Source organism: Bos javanicus, chromosome 22, assembly GCF_032452875.1.
Source record: "Bos javanicus breed banteng chromosome 22, ARS-OSU_banteng_1.0, whole genome shotgun sequence".
NCBI classification, from domain to species: Eukaryota; Metazoa; Chordata; class Mammalia; order Artiodactyla; family Bovidae; genus Bos; species Bos javanicus.
The window spans coordinates 16,780,378-16,802,917 of NC_083889.1; the positions used below are offsets into that span (position 1 = coordinate 16,780,378).

Genomic DNA, 22,540 nt, shown 5'->3' on the forward strand with positions numbered 1-22,540 from the left:
GAGTAGAGCAAAGCTTAAAATGTAAACCCTAGAACAATACCTAGGATAGTTGATGGGTCCCTGAGAGACTATACTGGAACTGATGCTGCAGTGAAATTTTATCTCTAACAAGGGTCAGCAATAATGGCTTGCAGACAAACAAAACAATTAACAAACAGAATTATTTTCACCTATTAAGTTTTCTTTTGAAGAATTCAAAATATGCCACCTCTAACAAGAATAACCATAGAAATGGTTTCCACCCAAATTCTAAAGCAGCCAGGGTCTCTCATGTACTCTACAAACCACTGCATTAGAATCACTGAGAAGCTTATTGGAAGCATATTCTTAGGTCACATCCCAGACGTACAAAATCAAAATTTCAAGGCTAGAGCCTGGGAATCTAAATTTTTAATAATTCATATTCTGCAGGTAATAATCCTTACTCCCACCGAAGCTTGAGAACCAATGATAAGGATGCAGAGGTGGAAGAATGCGACAGATTCGCCTACGTCTTATCTTTGAGTACAAAGTCCAGACTGATTTCACCCCAAGGCTTTCATTCCATGAGAAGTAATTAAAAAAAATAAGCAAACATAAACAAAAAGGTACCTGAGGTTCAGTATGATTATCTACTCTTCTCCCTTAATGAAGCAATGTTAGAATTGCCTTAATAGAGTAGATGAATATAATAAACAAAAGACTATCAACCACTTCTCGTAGGAATACTTAGGGCTTCTGTCAGTTGCATTCTCATTATAGACAGAGTCTGTCCTCTTTCTTTGCCTCTGGCGTGTTTGCTTTGATATGATGCTATTCCTTTCTGTATCACCATCACAACATTTATTGAGATCATAAATTTTTTTAAGGGAGGAAAGATGACCATAAGATTTTTAAAGGGTTAGGGGCTTCCCTGGTGGCTCAGATGGTAAAGAAGCTGCTTGCAACACAGGAGACCCAGGTTTAATCCCTGGGTCAGGAAGATCCCCTGGAGAACGGAATGGCTACACACTCCAGTATTCTTGCCTGGAGAACTCCATAGACAGAGGAGCCTGGTGGGCTACAGTCCATGAGGGTCCCGATGAATCGGAAACGACTGAGTGACTAACATAACAATTGTTTGGGGCTTCCCTGGTGGCTCAGTTGGTACAGAATCCGCCTGCAATGCGGGAGACCTGGGTTCAATCCTTGAGTTGGGAAGACCCCCTGGAGGGCATGACAACTCATTCCAGTATTCTTGCCAGGAGAATCCCCAAGGACAGAGGAGCCTGGTGGGTTGCAGTCCATGGGGCTGCAAACAGTTGGACACGACTGACGACTAAGCACGGACTATGTAGTTATCTTTGTGTCCCAGCACCTGAAGGACGTACGATAGATAAGTTCTTACGTCTGTAGATTCCACTTATGTGGAGACTGAAGCTCACAGACTATAGGCATGCCCAAAGTCATACATGCAATTAGAGGTAGAAATTCCAAATCTCTTGACACTGGACTGTGTGTGTCCTATCTATTAAGACTTGATGACTCCCAACACTTGAAAGGAGGAACTTTATACCCCTTTTAGTGCCTCACACATTTGCTACAAAAAATAAAGCAACAAATGATTAGACACTTACCAGAGGCATCTTCTGTCAGGCTCTCTTTATTCTCTGACACTGATAGTTTTCTTTTGGAAATCATTCTGACCAGTCTTCTTCAGTTAAATTACTTTGCAGAACAAATCAGAGAACATAAGTTACTCTGTAGAAGCTAGATAAATTCTGAGAAGTTAAAAATATTAGCTCAAAGAAAACAATTAATGCTCTATCCAAAACCAAAGACTTCACAAAATGCTATCTAAAGCCAGATCTTGAGAAAATTTCAACTCCTCTTTCTGGTCAATACTTGCTTACTTTCACGACTTGTTTACCTAGTTGCCTCTTTAGCCAGATCACTTTTCTCTTGCTGAAGAATAAAACCCATAGTTCTCTGACATTGAAGATCCTTCACCATTTAGCCCCAATCTACTATTCCTTTAACTCATTAATCCAAAACTCCAATGTTGAGGACTGGGCTAGGTGTTGGGGTTACATTTGTGAACCAAAAATGATTCCTGCTCCAACTGAAATGCTGTTATCTGCCTGGAAATTACTCCATCTCCTTAAAGTCTCAATCAAATGTCTTCTTCCTTGAAAACTGGACTCCTATCCCCAAAGGAGATTACTCCTCCAGCTTTCCTGCTCCAGAGTATATGTAAGAAACCTTAGAACACACTAGACTGAGGGGCTCCTTGAGAGCAGGAATCCAGTGTTGTTTATCTCAGGTATCCCTAGGGCCCAGCATGGTACCTAGCATTAAAGAAAAAAATTTCTGAGAATATTCGCTAAATGAGAATAGCTGGCAGGAAGGTAAATATTAATATCTAACAAAAACTACTAAGTCTTTTATATCTAATACTTCCTTTATTTCTCACAAAACTTTTTGAGGTAGGTACCATTACTCTAAAGACACCTGAGTTCAATCCCTGGATCGGGAAGATCCCCTGCAGTAGGAAATGGCAATCCACTCCAGTATTTCTGCCTGGAAAATTCCATGAACAGAGGAGCCCGGCGGGCCACAGTCTACGCAGTTGCAGACTGGGGCATGACTGACGCACTGAGCGTACGGGCGCACAAGAGCGCCTACACACACGAACACGCACACGCACACGCACCCCCCCCCCCCCCCCCATTATTCTCAGATTCAGTGGCAGAGCTGAGATTCCAATTTAGCAGTCCGGCTCCAGGATCTACCTGCTTCTTAACTACCACCCATAATAGTGGCTTCCAACAATACTTACCATTTACTACTTACCAAGCGTCATGCTAAGCATTTTTTTTATATACTTTGCCTCGTTTACATTTATAAGCATTCTCAACCATTCTACAGAAGGAAAAACTAAGGCAAGTCATGGCCTCTGGACTTCAGGGAACACGCCCTTAACACCTGCTAACCAGTCCAGCAGCCTCAAACCCGGGGAAACCCGGAGGGCTGTCTGGACTAGGTCCTCCGGGGAGGGGCGGGGGGCGGGGATGGGGGTGAAGTCTCTCCTCATTTCGTCTTTTTAACGACGCAGGAAGGTACCTGGAGGTATTATCCCGCGACTAGATAGCTGAAGAAGCTGAGGTTGAGGGCACGGAGGCTCAGAGGGAAAGGCCAGGCTCTGTTGGGACCGAGAAACCAGGCCGTAAGTTCTCGAGGCCTCGAGAGACGACGACCGCTGCTCCAGTCACCGGCGGAGAAGACGTCGCCGGCCCGCCTCTTCGACTTTCCCGCCGGTAGGACGCCACACTGACGCCACATTGACGCCACTTCAGCGCGCCCTCGCCATGACGTAAAACGTCCGCGCCGGAAGTGGGCGGCCCGGCGGCCCGGCTTGGGGCAGGACTCAAGGGACAACGCCGCCGTAGGGTCCGGGTCTCGCCTGGCTGAGGACGGTGAGAAGGCCCAGAGGAGGCCTCAACTAGGACCCGGTGCCCCGACGAAAAGAAACCCGGTTACACTCGGCCGGGAGCCCACTCTGTGAAGATGGCGGGGCCGGAGCTGTTGCTTGACTCCAACATCCGTCTCTGGGTGGTCCTGCCCATCGTTATCATCACCTTCTTCGTGGGCATGATCCGCCACTACGTGTCCATCCTGCTGCAGAGCGACAAGAAGCTCACCCAGGAACAAGTCTCCGACAGGTCAGCGCCCTCCCCTCTCCGGCAATCTCACTCTCGTGACCTTGGGCAAGAAAGCACAGGGGTTATGTCAGTTTGCCCGGCTTAATCAGGCCCCCACTAGCTGAGTTTCCTTGGCTGAGTTACCCCTGTGTTTCACTTGTTCATCTGCGAAATGGGGATGATAACAGGACATGCCTCATAGAGCAGGAGTGGGAACTAAATTTTAGATGATGTCTGTAAAACATTCCTCTAGATACGGTATAAGTTTCCATGAGCCTGAATGATCACAAATGGGACATTTGGTTTCATAATTAAGGTTTTGCTGCCTCCGAGGTTACTAAAATTTTTCTAAAATGTGTTAAACCAAAATGGAGAAATATATAAATGAAAAAACATTAGACCATATTTGGGAATAGAACGTATGTAAAAAGTGACTCTCAAGCTTGTAGAATAGTGACTTTTCGGAAAGTAAAAACAAATAGATCTTTAAGAATGTGAAACTCCAGTTTGAAAAATACTGACTTGGAAAACTAGAGTTTTATTTTAAGAAAATGTTTTTCACTTGCAAATTACGACGGCAGAAGATAAACTTTAGCTTTATTGCCAGTTGTTGTGTTGTTGTGCTTAGTTGAGCAGGGACTTATTTTTAGATACTAGTGGGAAAAAAATGCAAAATTCAAAAATTCTTGTAGAATTTGCAGACCTTAAGAGAAACTGAGTATTTAAAATTTATAGGATAATTTAAGTTGGCCTTATTTCAGGGTTTAAATGCCTCACATGATTCTCAACCCCACATCTGCAAAATTGCTCAGCAGTATAAATAGAGATCTATCTGAATTTCTGTTAAGCCTGTGGAAGTCCTGAATTCTCTATAGTGAACAAGGTTTTTTTGACGACTTACCATGTGCCCTGCACTGTGCTGTATGCTAGGGGGTACAAAATATGACAAGACCCTACTCTCAGGGAGTTTTAGTCCAAGTGATAAAACATGTAAAGGGAAGATAGGAAATACTATTATTTTAGTGCTCAGGGTATGCTACCACTGTACAGTGGTAATCACCTTAAATGACATATGTGAAGAATTAGCTTAAAATCCTTTAGTATTTGCTTTTTGCTCTTTAAAAAACTGTGGTAAAATACATATAAAACTTTCCACTTTCTTTTTTTCTTTTTTTAAAGTTTAATTTTATTTATTTGGGCTGTGCTGGGTCTTCATTATTGCACAGGCTTTTCTCTAGTTGCAGAGAACAGGAGCTACTCTCTGCTGGCGGTCCGCAGGCCTCTCATTGCGTTAGCCTCTCTCGTTGCGGAAGACGGGCTGTAAGTGGGCCAGTAGTCGTGGCACACAGGTTGAGTTGCTCTGCAGCATGTGGGATCTTCCCTAACCAGACTGAACCCATGTCTCCTGCGTCGGCAGCAGGCTCTTTACCACTGAGACGCCAGGGAAGCCCCACTTGGACTGTTTTTAACTATACAGTTCAGTGCCGTGAGGTACATCCACCTTGTTGTGCACCTGCCACCACTGTACACTTCCACAGTATTTTCCTGACCCCAGCAGAAACTCTGAGCCTATTGAACTCATTTCTGTCTCTCCCAGTTCCTGAGACACACCATTCTACTTTAGGTACTTCAGTAAGTGGAATCACACAGTATTTGTCCTTTTGGGTCTGCCTCATTGTATAGTGTATTCATGGTTTGTCCATGTCGTTGCAAGTGAATGGATTTCCTTCTTTTTCGTGGCTGAATTAATGTTCCGGTGTTTGTGTCCACCCATATATCATGTTGTCTTTATCCTTTCAGGATTTTTTAAAATTATTTTTTATTTGGGGTTGTGCTGGGTGTTCTTTGCTGTGTGCAGACTTTCTCTGTGTGCAGAGAGTAAGGGCTGCTATTTAGTTGTGATGCATGGGCTTCTTGCTGTGGCTTCTCTTGTTGCAGGGCACAGGCTCCAGAGCATTCGGGCTTCAGGAATTGCAGCACTTAGGCTCTAGAGCTCATGGGTTTCGGTAGTTGTGGTGCAAAGGCTTAGTTCCCCATGGCATGTGGAGTCTTCCTGGACCAGGGATTGAACCCATGTCCCCTGCATTGGCAGGCAGATTCTTAACCGCTGGACCACCAGGGAAGTCCTCGGGGTTGTTTCTATATATGGGCTATTGTGACTAATACTCCAATGAACACAGGGTTACATATATATATATATTATATATATGTATATATAATGTGATTCTATTTTTATTTTTTTGAAGCACCTCCATATTGTTTTTCATAAATTTGTACCAATTTACAGTCCCACCAACAAGGGTTTCCTTTTCCCCAACCTTTTGCTTTTAAGATAAAGATTATAATACAGTGGAACCCTTAAAAAGAAAGGAATCATGTCACATGGTTACAACACAGATGAACCTTAAGAACATGAGGCTAAACAAAAGAGACCAGATACAAAAAGGTAATATCTGTATGATTCTACTTATATGAAGTATCTAAAATAGTCAAATTCACAGGAACACAAAGTAGAATGGCGGTTACTAGGGGCTGGGAGATGGGGAATAGGGAAGCTATTGTGCAATAGGAATAGAGTTTCAGGTTTGCAGGATGAAAAAGTTCCGGAGATCTGTTTCACAACAGTGTGAATATGCTTAACACTACTGAACTGTGTGCTTAAATGTGGTTAAGATGGTAAATTTTATGTTAATATTTTTTACCACAATTTTTTTAAAAAATAGCACTGAGACTCTCTTATATAGTCTAGCTCTTGCCAAGCTCTCAAGCCTTGTCTCACCATGTTTCTGTAGTCCTCTTGCTTCCACCCATATGGCGTTTTCCTGGTCCTCAGAGACAACAGTGCTTACTCCTGCCTCAGGGCTTTTGCCCATGCTCCAGCTCTTTGCCAAGGTTGTCTCTACCCGTCTTTAAGATTTCAGCTTAATCATAGCCCCTCAGGAAAGCTTTCTCCAAGACCTTGACTTAGACTCAGTCACATCCCCCTGTTAACACACTCAGATTATCCGTCTCTCTTTCCTGGCATGTAACAGATGGATTTGACATTTATTCCTGTGGTTATTTGATTATTGTTTTTCTTCCCTACTAGACTTTAACCTCCTTGAGATATTTGCCTTTTTTTTTTTTGGCCGCAGCATGCAGGATCCCTGAGTAGGGATCCAGCCCATGCCTCCTGCAGTAGAAGAGCAGATTCTTAACCACCAGACCTCCAGGGCAGTCCAAGATAGATTCTTGCTTTTTGATCGCTGTTGTTCATGTCACCTAACATGGCACCCAGAAGCTCGAGAAGTATTCATTCAACAAGAATAAGCCTGTTATTGTGTACAATATGAATGGAGGTGTAGGAAATTTAAGGCACTCACCCAGAATCACATAGTTAACAAGTGGCAGAGCCAATATTTGAACCCATCTGTCCAACTCCAGAGCTTAAATTTTTACTCATTATTCTAGACCCAGTGCTACTTAAACTGTCTGGGGTAAAGGACCGGTTTGGGTTTTTGAATGTTCAGTCTGTCACAGGCTGGTGCTTTGATAAAAAATTTTTGATCACATATTTGGATGTTTGGACAATGTCAGATTGCTATAAAAGTTTCTAAACCTTTAGTCTCAGTGTCTGTTCTTACCTCACCACAGACCAGCATTGCGACATAGGCCACATTATGAATAGCTTTAGTCTAGCTCCCAGGGAATGGAACATATCACCTCTCAACTCTTTAGGCTTGTGTCTATAGCATTTTGTTTTGTCTCACTTTTTAAGAAGGATTTCCATTAAGGAGGTTTTTTCCTCCCCTCATTAAAACAACCTAGAAAAATTAGCGTTTTGATCTCTTCTGTTTGATGTTTGTTCTAACACTGCCCGCTTGGTACACTTTGTTATCTGTAAGAATCAACTATGTTCAAATATCACCAGATAATTTCATTTATGAATTCAGTAAGTATCTACTGAGAGCTTACCAACATCTGCACCCTGAGTAGAATTTGTATTTGTCTGTCAGGTAACAACCCTGTCAAGCCCTGTAATCATTTCTTTGGTTTTGCTTTGTTTTTAAACTTCCTTCTTTTATCCTTGCCCTTCCTCCCTTCTGCCCCCAGGTCTTTTGAGTAGCATCCAACTGCTACTCTTTTTACTCAGAGAAAAGTTCCTTCTTAGCTCATTATAAAGTAAGAAAAAGCGTCATGTCCCAAATGTGCCTTCCTCAGAAATCTTTGTTTAGAAAGAGTCACTCCTGAAAACTTCTTGTGGAAAGCTGAGTGTTGGGTTAAGTATGTCCTGTTGGTTTTAAGGAGACTTGTATTTTGAAAAGTTTCCACACAGAACTATTGCCAAATAGGCCTTCTCTTGTGTTTAAATAGGTTTTCTACTTTATTCTCTCATTTTCTTCTAGAGTTTCACTTTTAAAAATCTCATTGTCTTGGTTTTGTTTTTTTGTTTTGTTTTTTTTCCCTTCAGTCAAGTCCTAATTCGAAGCAGAGTCCTCAGGGAAAATGGAAAATACATTCCCAAACAGGTACTCATTTATCTTTTATTACAAGCTCCACGATTCACTGTTGAGGACAGTAGATAGCTGAATGTTTATTATAAGGGGACTCTTCCGGGAAAGCTGAAGGCAGGCAAGTCAGTAATTAAGCTGTGGCCTAGTGGTGTTTGCTGTCATTGTGACCTTGCTCTTCTTGAGAAATTGTTTTCAAATGTGACTCAGCTAAAGTGTCAGGACGGCTGCCAAGTAGGCTGCCAGCTCTGAGTGTAATAGCATATTCCAAGGGCCTTCTGACTAAACCTCGGGGGAATAATTTGACAATGTTCTATGTCACAGTTTTAAGACTTAAAAAGTTCTTTTTTCTACTAGTCTTTCCTGACACGAAAATATTACTTCAACAACCCAGAGGATGGATTTTTCAAAAAAACTAAAAGGAAGGTTGTGCCGCCTTCTCCTGTGACTGGTATGTATATTCCCCTCTCTCATCTTTAAGGAAGATTTTTAACATGATGGTGGGATGAGCAGGGAGGATGTCCTTTTATTTGAAATTTAAATAGTATAAGACAGTAATCTGAGGGAACTTAGAGATCATCGGATACAGGGATCTACAAAAGGGGGGATTCTCTTTTTCAAATAAATCTTATACCTTGGGAACTCCACTGTATAAAGTGGAATTAAAAGCAAGACCTCTCGGCTAAGGGGACGGGGAATAGGGCCCCTGTCCCCAGGTGTCTCCCCTTTGCTGTTCCTCAGGACCCAGGGCTCTGAGGGGCACAGCTGGAAAGCATTCCAGTCCCAGGTCCCACCCAGTGCAATCCTGCTGCTGGCAGATGACTCCCAGATTCTGCCTAAATGCTTCCCTCGGTGATTCATTTCTTTGTCAGACATGATTGCTTGCTCTCCCCCTACAGTTTTTCCTCTAACAGAGTTCTTACTTCCTCTGATCCCAGTCATGTGAAGAACACAGCATCTTTAAAGTAAAACAAAAATAACGTAGTATTTGGTTTTACTTATCCATTTATTTCAGTACCTATTTCTTTAGGTTAGATAACCAGTATCATAAACCCAGACAGAAGGTACTGGAATTGATTTCAATAATAAGTCTTTTAGCAAACCTACAAGAAACAAAAGACCAATAAAATATATGGAAAGATACTTGACATCACTAAAATCAGTGGAATGCAAATTAAAACACGGTGTCCTTCTTAACCCATTAAATTCGAAAAGATTGAAAAGCTTGACCAAAACTGCTACTGTCAGGGTCATGGAAAATGAAGTCCTCTTACTGTTGTTGAAAGTCAGTTTTAAATGGTCAAATCCCTTGGCCCAGAAATTCTTCTAAGAGTTTCTCTCACAGAAGCACTTACACAAATTTGCAGATTTATGTACAAGGAAGTTGTTCACAACATTTTTCTTTTTGCCAATAAACAATCTATAGATCTAACCAGAAGTGATGAGTGTGACCACAGTGGACGCCTATGCAGACATTAAAAATAATGAGCCATGTTACACCAATATGGAAACATAATATATCACAGTATGTTAAGTTTTTAAATTAAGAAGCAGAATAGTAAGCATAGTATTCCTTCATGTATATATATACAGAAAGAAACCATTGTGTATATACATGTATAAGTATATATGTATGTTTGTATTGACATGTAAAGATAGAAGAATAGACAACGGTTAAAAGTGTTTAGACAGTAGGCAGAGGAACTGTCCACATCCTATGTTTCTATGTCGTTTGAATTTTTTACAATGAACTTGTATTACTTGTATTAATTTTGTCAAGTAAAGTAAAAAGTTACAGAAAGCAAGGAATAAATCCCTACCAACTGTGGTAACAGCTATTGGTTGCTTGTTTTTCTGTCTTAGATCCCACCATGCTCACAGATATGATGAAAGGCAATGTCACCAATGTCCTGCCTATGATTCTTATTGGTGGATGGATCAACATGACGTTTTCAGGCTTTGTCACAAGTAAGTTACAGACTCAGAAGACTTCAGGTTTACTTCATCTGTGATCCTTTCCCATGACCTTACTCAGAAATCCAGGTGCTGCTGACATACTACTGTCCCGGGTCCTGTGTTCTCGAGTGGAAACTGTTAACAGTTCTTGAACAAAAAATTGATTATGCTCTAATTTCATGGCTCTTATCCCAAAGCGTTCATACATTCATGACATGGAGCTTTTTCACTAAGGGACTTGAACGAGTGGCTTACTAATTTGTATCCAAAACTAGTTTTGTGTCCCAGTGAGTAGGAGTACGGGAAGCCTGTTTCTGTCTTGACTTCATTTTTGAGGTGTTGGGGTCAGTTGTCGATTTGTTCGTGAGCCGCTTTGATTTAAATGAACTTGGTGTCTCAGTAATATAGTTCTTTGTGTGTATATATTCCACTTTGGGTTTAACAGACTAGTGCTGGTTTCTTTTCCAGATTTTGGGGCACAGCTCAGTTTGAGCCCTTACTTCTTAAGCACTAGAGAAGCTGGTGGTGTTCAAAGAACTAGAATAGAGTGACTTTTGAGTGTTAATCCTTCAGAAGTGGCATACGGCTCTTTGTGGAAATAAGTTTCTAAGCACTGTATGGTACAGAGTTCCCACCTCCTCAGGGAAATATGTGTATCACACTTACTAAACCGTTCTACAGAGGAAGCTGGGTGTGATTCTGAACTTTCTCTTTCTTTTCTGCAGCCAAGGTCCCGTTTCCACTGACCCTCCGTTTTAAGCCTATGCTACAGCAAGGAATTGAACTACTAACATTAGATGCCTCCTGGTAAGGACTTTCTTCTATTGAGTAAAAACACCAACCAAAATCTAAAACAGCGATCTGTTAAACAACAGGATTTCCAGTTTGCCTGCTTCACTGGAATAGGTTTTTGGAGTTTTTCTCATTGAAACTCCACTCAGAATGCCACAGATTTTGATAACTTTTACATGAGTTTTCTTGCAAAAGGAGAGAATGTATCAAGCTCTTTCCCCTAGTTTCTTGGGTCTTAGGAGCTCAAAAAAGTAGATGTGTCCACCCCAAAAAAAGTTAAAGGCAGGAACTCTGGCCAAAGCAGACTTTTTAACAATAAAGCCCTGGAGCTTATGGAAGTGGATGTTGGTATTATTTGTTTCAAAATACATTACTTCCAAAAACAACATTAATTCTTTTCACTGGTATCAGTCACTGTGCTAAATACATTCCATATATTATTTTATTCTCGTAGCAACTCTATGAAGTGGAGCCATTGAGATTTGACCACAAGTCTGTCCAAATCCAGCACTTGTGTCTTATTTACTGTTCTCTTTTTTATATCAGAGTAATAAAACCCCAAATATGAAGAGCTCTTAGGACAGTGCTGCAGCCTCGGGAACACAGTAGTGCTTCTTCATGGGGTCTCTCCAAGACTATTTTGTCTGGCTTCCCAGAAACTAGCATCTAATGGAAACCAGACAGGGACTTCCGTAGTGGTCCAGTGGTTAAGAGTCCCCCTTCCGATGCAGGGGTCATGAGTTCAGTCCCTTGTCAGGGAACTAGGATCCCGCCTGCGGCAGGGCAACTAGGCCAGCCCACCATAACTCGAGAAGCCTGCACACCACAACAAAGACCAGCGTAGCCAAAATAAAATTGAGTAGACTAGAATAAAATAAAACAGCCAGACAGTAGGAGGAGGAGAATGGGCGTTGGGGGTCATTGCCTGACTGATCTTGACTGACTCCCCATTGGAGCAGTCTGTGCTTGTTTGGGAGGGACACGATAGACCCGGCGCTGGGAGAGTCTTGGCCGTGCACACTTCCCCCAGAGGAGAAAAGCTATACTTCCTACAAGTAGCATGACTGTTCAGCTTTGGCCTTCCAGGTTCCTGTGGGCCAAACACAAACTTCATGGGGTGGAGAAAAGCTGTTTTATCTTTTCTCAGCACCTGGACAAGTATGTTTCTGACATGCTCGTATGGACAAAGGAGCCTGGAACCACATATGAACTAGCTTACCAATCTGAAAGATTATGTACAGATAAGTGTGACCCAAGTATTAGAATGAAGCGTGGGTCCTTTCTCTCTGTATCATTTCTGACACTCGTTTTAGTTTTTTATTATATGCAAGCATATTAACTTCACTGGGGCAAGGTGGGAAACCTAACCTAAGGAGAGCTTTGGGATATAGTTCAAAACTTGAAATGGCTTTTCCAGTCACTACAGTCTTCAATATGAAGCCTGTTAACACTTGTGGTTTCTTTAGAGAATGGGATTCAGGACAGGCGGCCTCTTTCAATTTATCTTACGTACTTCAGTATTATTTGCGTGTATTATATACATACATCAATAACAAGTGTGTGTTGTCATGATTACAAATAATAAATGGTTTGAAAACCCACTATGTAGGCAGGATAATTAAACAAAACTTGTATACCTTGATAAAATGAAGCCCACCAGGTGTGAGTTCAGTTCCTGCTACTGAATGCCAAAGAAGGAGCCGTTAACCTCCATATATTAACTCATTTTACCCTCATGGCAACTCTCTGAAGTGAGTGGAAGAATTGAGGTTTGACCCAAGTCTGTCCACAAGGCTCAGCTGTTCGCCTGCAGAGAGCTATAACTATTAATATTTGTAACATGGCCTTCATAACATGTATTTCTTCTTTGTTTGTGCTCTGGATGACTATTGGCTGACCCCAGGAGATTCCTTTACATACTCTGAACAACTTCGGGTGGGAGAGTGTGTGAACTAGTGTATTCTGAAATAGCTACCTACATTGTTTCACTTTTGCTTCCTAGGGTGAGTTCTGCATCCTGGTATTTCCTCAACGTCTTTGGGCTTCGGAGCATCTACTCTCTGATTTTGGGCCAAGATAATGGTAAGAGGCAATTACTTCAATAGCTGAGTCATTCATACCAGGGCCAGAGTGATTATGTAGTTGTATTGAACAGAGTGAAATATGGTGCTTCATTCCCTAAACTTATTCCTAAGTTTCTGAGGTACTCTGAAAGAGTCTTAAACATCGCAAGGTCAGACTGAAGATCTCATTAATCACAGGGACAGTATTTAGTTATGCAGAGTCTGATACCCTCCTATGAGGGATCCAGCACCAGCAATGTAAGCCTGAAGCTGAGAGAAGGCTGGTTTGATCAGTTCGCCCATTGACTAGAGACCAGTACCAGTCCTGGCTCTCTTACTTAAATAGCTGGGACCCTGGGCAAGTTACTTAACCACACCAGTGCTCTGTTTGCCTACCTGTAAAATTAGGGACCTTAATAACTGACTTCTGGGTTTGCTGTGAGGAGTAGATAAGGTAGATACATGGAGCACTTAGTGAAGTACCTGGCATGTTGGTGTTGCTCAGTAACTCATAGCTATTGCTCGTGTTATTTACATTTGAAATAAAGGTTAGAGCTTCCTTTAGTTAATCTTCTCTCTCCTGCTGTTATCACGTCCATTTTTTGCAAGAGGTAAAGTGACTTTCACAAAGTGTGTGACAAGGCCAGTCAGTGAACTGTCCCATGGTCCTCTAACCCACTGCCAAGCATCTGTAAGTGCTGTGTGAGAACCATTCTTCCCTGAGGGTCCTGGGTGCCTGCTGTGCCCTGGCACTCACTGGGGTGTGTCTTACGCTGCAGCTGCTGACCAATCACGGATGATGCAGGAGCAGATGACTGGCGCAGCCATGGCCATGCCCGCAGACACCAACAAAGCTTTTAAGGTACACTCACTTCTCTTCCCAGCTTCACTGAGGCTCAAAGGTGTTACCAGAGTTACTTTTAAAGATGAATTCCCTTAAGTGAATGTGCTATATATATGGTTCCATCATCTTAAGTTTAGCAAAGATGTATTTTCATTTACATGTCTCTTATTCCAGAGACAGAATCATCTGATAAGTAAGTTAGAGATTCTTGGTACTTTTGGTGGTTTTTAAATGCTCACCCAATTTAATCCACAGTGCAAATGAAGTTATAAAAACACCCCAATCAGAGATACGAGGTAGACATTTGGAATATTTTGAACTTTTTTGGACCTGATATAAATTTCATTCAGTAAAATCCAAATTGGGATACTTGGCAGTCGAGTGGTTAGGACTCCACACTCTTCTAACTGCCGAGGACCAAGGTTCAATCCCCGGTGGAGGAACTAAGATCCCATAGGCCATGTGGCTTGCCCCCCCATAAAATCTAAATTATTTGAGCCTTTCATACAATGATTCTTGAATTTGTAAAATCCAATATAATTTTACACAGCAAAATCTCACAAATTTTTCATGATGAAAACTAGAAATAGAGAGGAATTTGCTCATCTTGATGAAAGATACTTATGAAGGACCCACAGTTAGCATACTTATTCTGGAAGCTTTGCCCCTAAGGGTAAGAACAAGACAAAAGATGTCCACTATGACCACTTCTATTCAACATTATTCTAGATGTTCTAGCCAGGGCAGTTAGGCGAGAAAAAGAAAGAAAAAGCATCTAGATTAGAAAGGAAGAAGTAGGGACTTCCCTGGCAGTCCAGTGGTTAAGGATCTGCCTTCCAATGCAGGGGACTTGGGTTCGATCCCTGGTTTGGGAACTAGGATCCCACATACCACAGGGCAGCCAAGCTCACGTGCTGCAACTAGAGAGGCCATGGATCGCAGTGAAGACACAGTGCAGCCAAAATTAAAAAAAAAAAAAAAGTTTTAGAAGTAAAATTGTCTTTGTTTGCAAGTAATGTGGTCTTTTATATAGAATATCCTAAAAGGAATCCACAAAAAAGCTATTACATGTAATACATTCAGCAGGGTTTACAGGAATCAGTCACAGTTCTACACACTGGTAATAAAGAATCTGAAAAATAGAAATTAAGAAAATCATTCTATTTATAATAGTATCGAAAAGGATAAGAATAAATTTAACAAAACAGCAAGATTTGTACCATGAAAACTGTAAAATATTGCTGAAAGAAACTAAAGAAGCCCTAAATAAATGCAAATATATCCATGTACATATTGTCTTGACTTACTGTTATCAAGATGGCATCTGTTGATCTACAGACTCAAAATCCCACCAGCTTTTCTTGTGCGAATTAGCAGTCTGATCCAGAAGATAATACGGAAGTGAAAGGGCTTCAGAACAGGCGAAACAATGTTGGATAAGAACAGAGTTGGAAGACTCAAGACTTCCTGATTTGAAAACCTACTTCTGAGCTATAGTAATCAAGACTGTGTGGACAGACATGCAGATCAGTGGAACAGAACTGATATTTCATTCAGCAGGGACTTCCCTGACGGTCCAGTGGTTAAGTCTCTGTGTGCTTCCAGTGGAGGAGGCACAGGTTTGATCTGTGACCAGGGAACTAAGATCCCATATGCTGTTCAGTGCAGCCAATAAATAAAAAAAAGTTTTGTTTTGTTTTTAAAGAATTGAGAGTTCAGAAATAGAAGCTCATACATGTAGATCAAATGATTTTTGAGAAAGGTGCCAAAACAGTTCATTGAGGGAAAGAATAGTTTTGCTGTTTATTGTGTACAGAGTTTCTGTTTCAGGGCATGAAAAATTTAGAAAAAGTTAGTGGTGATGGTTGCACAACATTGTGAACCTAAAAACTGCCACTAAATTGTATACTTAACAGTGGTTAAAAATGGCAAATTTTGTGTCATATGTATATTAATATTTACCACAATAAAAAATGTTTTGAATAAAAGTTTTTAAATGGGTCAAAGACCTAAATATAAGAGCTAAAACTAGAAAGCTCATAAAAGAAAACATAGGTGTAAATATTTGTGACCTTAGATTAGGCAATGATTTCTTAGATATGACATCAAAAGTATAAGCAACAAAAGGAAAAATAGATAAGTGGAACTTTGTCAAAATGAAAACTTCTGTGCTTCAAAAGACACCATTAACAAAGTGAAAAGCCAACCCATAGAATTGGAGAAAGTGTCTGAAAATCATATATCTGGTAAGGGTCCAGGATTCAGAATAAAGAACTCTTAGAACTCAACAATATAAACATGATCCAGTAAAAAGTTGGCAAAGGATATGAATATTCATTTCTTCAAAGAAGACACACAAATACCCAATAAGCTAAGCACATGAAAAGATGCCCAACATCATTAGTCATCGCGGGTTTTGCAAATCAAAACTTCAGTGAGATACCACTTCACACTCACTCATATGGTTATAATAAAAAAGATGGACAATAACGAGTGTTGACAAGGATGTAGAGACATTGGAACCCTCGTACGTGCTGGTGATTGTCCAGCTGCTTTGCAACGCGGTTCTTAGTCTTTCCTCAAAAACTTAAACACACTTACCATATGACCCAGAAATTCTACTCTCAGCTAAACACCCAAGAGAACTGAAAACATATTTTCCCACAAAAACTGAGTACAAGAATGTTCAGAAAACTACTGATAATAGTCAAAACTAGAAACAATCCAAATGTCCATCATCTGATGAACAGATAATGCAATGTCTAGACAATGGAATGTATGCAGTGGAACATTAGCCATAAAAAAGAATGAAGAAAAAAAAAAAGAATGAAGAGCTGAATCATGCCACAACAGAGAGGGACCGTAAAAACATGCTAAGAGAAAGGAACTATAACCAATACCCTGTTATAAATCTTAATGGAAAAGGATGAAAAAAAACTAAACCGAATCACTTTGCATTATGGCAGAAACCAAGACAACATTGTAGATCAAGTATACTTCAACAAAATAATTTTTTTTTTAATGTTAAATGAAAGAAACCAGTGACAAAAGGCCACATACTGCATCCAGAAAAGATGACAAGATTCAGAAAATGAAGTAGTCGTTGCCAGGGCTTGGGGGAGGGGATAATGGGAGTGTCTGCTGTTTGATATAGAGTGTGTTTGCCATGACAGAAGTGTTCTGGAACTACATAGTATGATGCTTGCACATCTTTATGAAAATACTAAAAGCCACTGAATTGCACACATTGAAGGGATGGATTGTGCAAATTATTATTTTTTAAAACCCATACCTGTGAGCTAACATTTATATTGCACATTAAGTTTTGTAGAGCATTTTTTTAAAGACCTACTAATTAAAGGCAAAAGTAGTCAACATTAATAGAATACTTGAGAAGTGTAGTTAGTTGCCAGCTCCAGGGACCGGAACAGATTGTTTCTTTCTTAGCCTAGTCTCCTGTCTGTAACTTAGGGGTGGGGGTGGGTGAGGGCACCGCAGCACCTCCCTCATAGGACTGAGTGAGGGTCACATGTGCAGAGCTCTATCCCGCTTGAGGCCTGAGCACATCAGCACTGCTCCTATAATAGCCCTTCCCTCCCTGCCCCCATGTTTCTCTTCCTTTGCAGACAGAGTGGGAAGCTCTGGAACTGACGGATCACCAATGGGCGCTGGATGATGTCGAAGAGGAGCTCATGGCCAAAGACCTCCATTTCGAAGGCATGTTCAAAAAGGAATTACAGACCTCTATTTTTTGAAGACCAAGCAGGGGCTAGCTGTGTCTGGAACTCGGAGTCGCGCTTAACCTTATAACTTTCATTTGAGCTGGAGCCTCTTGGAATGAAAAGGGGGTGCATGAGCTGGCGGGGGTGCAGCAAGGATTGTTCTTGTCTGAGGCAGGCTCCCCTTCATGTTTGAACCCAGAGGAAACATGAGGAGTGTATGCTGGGTGACTTGCCCAGAAACAGCTATTTTTTAAATATTTTAAATGTTCCTTCTGGTGACTCTAGTAATAAAAGTAAGAGAAAGGGGGGACACTCAAGTTAGTGATAATATTAAAAAACAGCGAAAATTCAGTCTATGGAAAAAGCATCGTTAATTAAACCTAATTATTATGTGCAGTCATTCTGACATTTAAACCTCAGTAAACTCCTGTTTTCTTGGAATCCATCCACCTGGCATTTCACCTTTAATTTTTTGTTAGTAAACTTCCCTTTCACAAATAATACATTTTCATTGTTGAAAATTTAAGACCAATGGATAGACAAAATGAAACTCTCTGTGGTGTTCATCTTGCGCCTGCAAATGACATGAAAAGCAAATGTGTCAAAACCTTACTCAAGCTCTTTTTCAGAGTAAATAACCCAGGGCCAGGACAGACTTAGCAAACCTTCTCTCTGTTTTAATACTATCAAGTAAAAATTGGTGACCCTGCAACACTGCCAGATTCTCAAATGCCTTTGGTATCCTCAAAGACTTCAGCAGTTAAATAATGTGAGGTCTTGATCTGGAATTCATAATATATTAAATCCATTGTCAAATCAGTAGAGCTGTACTATACATGGCTACTCCACTGAACAAAAGACCCCATGTCCAAGTTATTCTGGATGAGAGAGACCTTACATATGGTTGTAAGAAGGGAGAGAGGGTGACTGCTGGCGGACACAGAGGTAAGGGTTGCCCAGGAATAGTTCTCTCTGGATTAACTGTCCCAGGAAGGTGGCAGAGGGCCTTTTCGGTACCAAGAGGTGAATGTAATCTACACGTTGAATGTTGTAATCAAGAACAAACAACTCGACTCTACAAATTATTCTGTTTTCTTGTCTTTGCTGTAAAAACATTCCCTCTGTGGGTCACTCACAGCCTTCTGCCAACAGTTACGAGTATGTATTGTGGACCAGTGCTGGAGAGTCTACAATGGAAAAGATGGGACTTCTGTCCTCAGGAGCTCATAAGAGAGACACATGAGAAACTGGTGGTTCTTAATCATTAGGTCACAGTACCTCTTTGAGAATCTGATGGATTCTCTGACCCTGGCCGCCAGAGTAACAGACATGGGCACAGACCTCTAGGGTAACCCCAGGAGCACAGATAGACCCTTTAAAGCCTATTCATAGTGACACACTGACCCAAGGTTAAGAAATGCTAATATTTAAAAGAGTTGTTAAAATATTAAAGGACCAAAGATTCCCAGGGGAGCTAACCTTTGATCTGAGTCTTGAAAGAGTTCTGCAGTGTAGAAAAGCATCCCAAGCAGAGGGAAGAGAACCAGCCAAGGCCCGCAGATGAAAATGTCTACAATTCACTGCTTCCTGACGAAGTGGGGAGTGGCATGGGATATACAGAAAGGCCCGAATCAGGCAGGAATGGGGAGAGTGCGGGGACTGAGTGTAGGACCCTCTTTGCTACAGTGTGTCCTCGGTCTGCCTCTTGACCCACACAGTCTGTCCTTTTCCCTGTAGTGAAGCTGGGTGGGTAAAATGTGTGAGACTCTTCTCACCCATCACGGTGGTAAATGTGTATGTCCTTGGCACCAGCAAGTCAAAGGGAAAAGCCAAGTTTGTCTTGGCAAGGTCTTTTCAGGACCAGCACACAAGTTCAGGGAACACTGCTTATTATGTCTGCTTGGAGTTTAATTTGGATCAGATGGCTAGGTGAGCATTCCAGCTTTACCATCAACCTGGTCTTAGCACCCAAAACCATTTAGGGCAACCTGGAATGTCCACTTGCTGATAATGGTGGTATGAAAGGCACCTTGCATGGAAGACTAAAGATGGACAGTCAGTGGCAAAACGCAACTCATAAAAATAATGATGACTTGGATTGGAGGACAGCAGGTAAACCTGTGCTTAGAGGCAAAAGCCAGTGTGGTTCCCCTGTGTGGTCTGAGGAGCCTGGTGGGCATGGCTACATGTGGGAGGCATGGGGGATTACTGTGTGAGGAATACTGCAGTGGCAACTGACAGAACTCAATCTGGGTTAAGCAGTTTTGTTTTTTTTTCTTAATGTAAATTGGTTCAAAAACTAAAATGCCCAGTGGTCAGTTACTCCAGTGTAGCTGGAGCCAGGGCCTCAAATGATACCATCCAGACCTGGTTGCTTTCTCAAGTCTGCTTTTTTCTACTCTCAGGCATTTTGTCTTCTCACGGAGACACCAGCTCCGTAAGTGCAGTGAAAAGCACTCCTGGGAATTCCCTGGTGGTCCAGTGGCTAAGACTCTGTGCTGCCAATGCAGGGGGGCCCAGTTTCAATCCCTGGTCAGGGAACTAGATCCCACATGCCACAGTACACGCCTCAACTAAAGATCCCGTGTGCTGCAAGTAGGACCCAATGCAGCCAAATAAATACACAAAAAAGACATGATGCGATGAGGCAGAGGCAAGGCCAGATGGCAGAGAGCTTCTAAGTCACTCCTCAGACACGCACTTCATCCTGATGTTACTTCAAGAACCTTTGGGAGGGACTGGTAGGAAGGGATTTGCTGCTGGGGTGGAGTTGAGGCCGTCAAGATGATTAGCCCCACTTTTCCTGCTCTGCCTCAGTGTGGCTGTATGTAAGGCACTTTCTTTCTCTGGGCCTCAGTCTCCCCACTCACCACCCCGTTACTCTCCGCTTCTATCCCATCCATTCCTTTCCCAGCCCAGATCTGCAGCCACTATGGAAAACAGTCTGGCAGTTCCTCTAAAGCTCAAACAAAGTTTCCATATGATCTAGCAATTCCACTCCTAGACGATAGCCCAAGAGAAATGAGTACATATATGTCCACACAAAAACTTGTACACAAACTAGCATTATTCATAACCGCCACGAAGTGGAAACAACCCAAATAGCCATCAACCAAATGTGTAATCGTGTATATAACTGAATCACTGTGCTTCACACCTGAAACTAATACCACATTGTAAGTCAACCGTACTTCAGTAATAAAAGATAATGATAAAATGTTGTACTTGTGATAGTTACACAACCCCGTGACTATAATAAAATCCACTGAATAGAACACCTTAAATAGGTGAATTACATCCCATTAAGTGAGGGTAAGCCCCTGGCTGTTGACATCAAGATCTCTCAAGGTCACGGCTACGAGGGGCTCTTGGAGACTATCCAGGATGTATGAGGAGGGCATGGAAGAGACATCTGTGAACGCTGGGTGCAGAGGGGTGTCGGGCATGCCAGCATGTCCCTGAGCCTCTCCTGTGCTTTAACAGCAGCCCTAGCAGCCCTCCTCCTGACCCTGTGCTCACCCTGGTCCCACCATCCCCATCTCCCAGGCTCTGGAGGAGCCTGGGAAGGTCAGCAGGCTTCAGAAACCCAAGTTCTATATCCATGTACTAGACCCAAAACACGTACTAGACACAAAACGGGCTAGTGCTCAATACGTAAAAGGTTTTATTTCTACAACCAGCTCACCAATTGCACAGCCAGCCCTGTGCAATCTTTTCCTTTCTTCCATTTCTTTGTGAATTTTTTTGTTTTAAACTTTTTACTATGAAAAATTTCAACCATACACAAGAGTGGAGAGCATAGTATAAGGACATACCCATCTCCCTTCACTGATAATAATAATCAATATTTTGTCAATCTTTCATGTATCGTCCAAGCCCGTTTGTTTTTTTCCTGGAGTGTTTCAACAGTAAATGTCAGATACGATACCATCTCACATATAAATAGTAAGTAGCTGTAACAGATGAGGAAATGATAAAACATAACCCATAATACCCTTATTCACCGAGTCCAAACAAGTTTATTGTTTAGTCCATGCTAAGGCCCAATCAATGTTCAAATTACCCAGTTATCTTCCAGCACCTTCGTGTCCTTGCTTTGTCTGGATGAGGATCCCAACAAGGGCCCTGCACGTGGCATTTGACTGCTATGACTCAAGTCTCATAACATTTTCCCTTTCCCCTGCTTTTTCCAAGCTGTTAGTTTGTTGAAGACACTACGTATTTGTTATCGAAGTCGGTAAGCCTTTTTGAAAGTATTCTCACCTGGGATGGGAGACCAAATCTTCAGATTGTTTTTGTCTTCAAGGAAAGATTATGGGGAATCAGTGACAGATGCATAGACAATTAAGTAAATGAAAACCCAAGCCACACTTACCCCAGGAAAAGCAGAACATCTAGCAAAGGAATTATAATCATAGCACACTCCTGATTCAGCTTGGATAATTTGTTTCGTGGTTGGACTATTGTAAATGCAGATTGATGATATAAACAAAAGCGGCACAGGAAAATGTGGAAGGCAATATAAGAGCTAAATCTTCGCGTTCCTTTGTAGTAGTCAAGAGGTAAAACCTAAAGCTGAAAAAAAAAATTAGCAATATAAGTCTGACAATTAGAAAATACATATAAAAACAAAAGAAATAATCAGAACTACCAGAAAGAGTTGAAAAGAATTGGGAGTGAGAGGGAATAAAATAAAGGACAGTTGATTTTTACAGTGTGTACTGGTTCATCAGACTTACTAATAAAAAATATATATTAAAAAAAAATAGGGTTCATTTAGCTGGTATCCGTGGAGGCTAAAATCTGAGAAAGAATGAATTAAGATTCCAGGAACCCTTGAGGCTCAATGTGGGAGTGTGACTGTTCCTGCCCTCACAGCTAAGACAGTGGCTGAGAACAGACAAGGTCTGCCAGACAGCACCGTCTCCCTGAGCCCCACTCCCAAGCTGCCTTTTGTTTCTCTGCTCTTTCCCACCATAGTGACTCGCCAGAACAGAAAGGCCAGCCAAGTGTC

General features: G+C 41.7%; 2 protein-coding genes across 4 annotated transcripts in view; one reads left to right on the forward strand and one right to left on the reverse strand.

Annotated features, from left to right (window-relative positions):
* FANCD2 (FA complementation group D2) overlaps window positions 1-3,277 on the reverse strand; it is a 51,020-nt gene extending 47,743 nt beyond the window's left edge. For 2 of the 3 annotated variants that reach the window (XM_061396215.1, XM_061396214.1), the window contains exons 1-2: window positions 3,082-3,266; window positions 1,596-1,686 (exon numbers count right to left, since the gene is read on the reverse strand). In XM_061396215.1, coding sequence (XP_061252199.1) covers window positions 1,596-1,659 — 64 coding nt within the window. In that variant the 5' untranslated portion in view covers window positions 1,660-1,686; window positions 3,082-3,266. Of the gene's footprint in view, window positions 1-1,595; window positions 1,687-3,081 lie in introns of all 3 variants that reach the window. The other variant, XM_061396213.1, reaches the window with a different exon arrangement.
* A 54-nt stretch (window positions 3,278-3,331) lies between these two features.
* On the forward strand, window positions 3,332-17,971 carry EMC3 (ER membrane protein complex subunit 3). The gene is made up of 8 exons (XM_061396228.1): window positions 3,332-3,680; window positions 8,110-8,167; window positions 8,507-8,600; window positions 10,013-10,117; window positions 10,831-10,912; window positions 12,900-12,979; window positions 13,740-13,822; window positions 17,431-17,971. The coding sequence occupies exons 1-8, from the start codon at window positions 3,526-3,528 to the stop codon at window positions 17,557-17,559; spliced, it is 786 nt and encodes a 261-aa protein (XP_061252212.1). The 5' UTR covers window positions 3,332-3,525; the 3' UTR covers window positions 17,560-17,971.
* The last annotated feature ends 4,569 nt before the right edge of the window (window positions 17,972-22,540 follow it).

Bases quoted from the DNA above. Each gene is read 5' to 3' on its own strand.
- EMC3 (XM_061396228.1), top strand. From the start codon at position 3,526: ATGGCGGGGCCGGAGCTGTTGCTTGACTCCAACATCCGTCTCTGGGTG. The intron at 3,681-8,109 runs GTCAGCGCCCTC...TTTTCCCTTCAG, and splicing joins CAGGAACAAGTCTCCGACAG to TCAAGTCCTAATTCGAAGCA. The intron at 13,823-17,430 runs GTACACTCACTT...CTTCCTTTGCAG, and splicing joins ACACCAACAAAGCTTTTAAG to ACAGAGTGGGAAGCTCTGGA.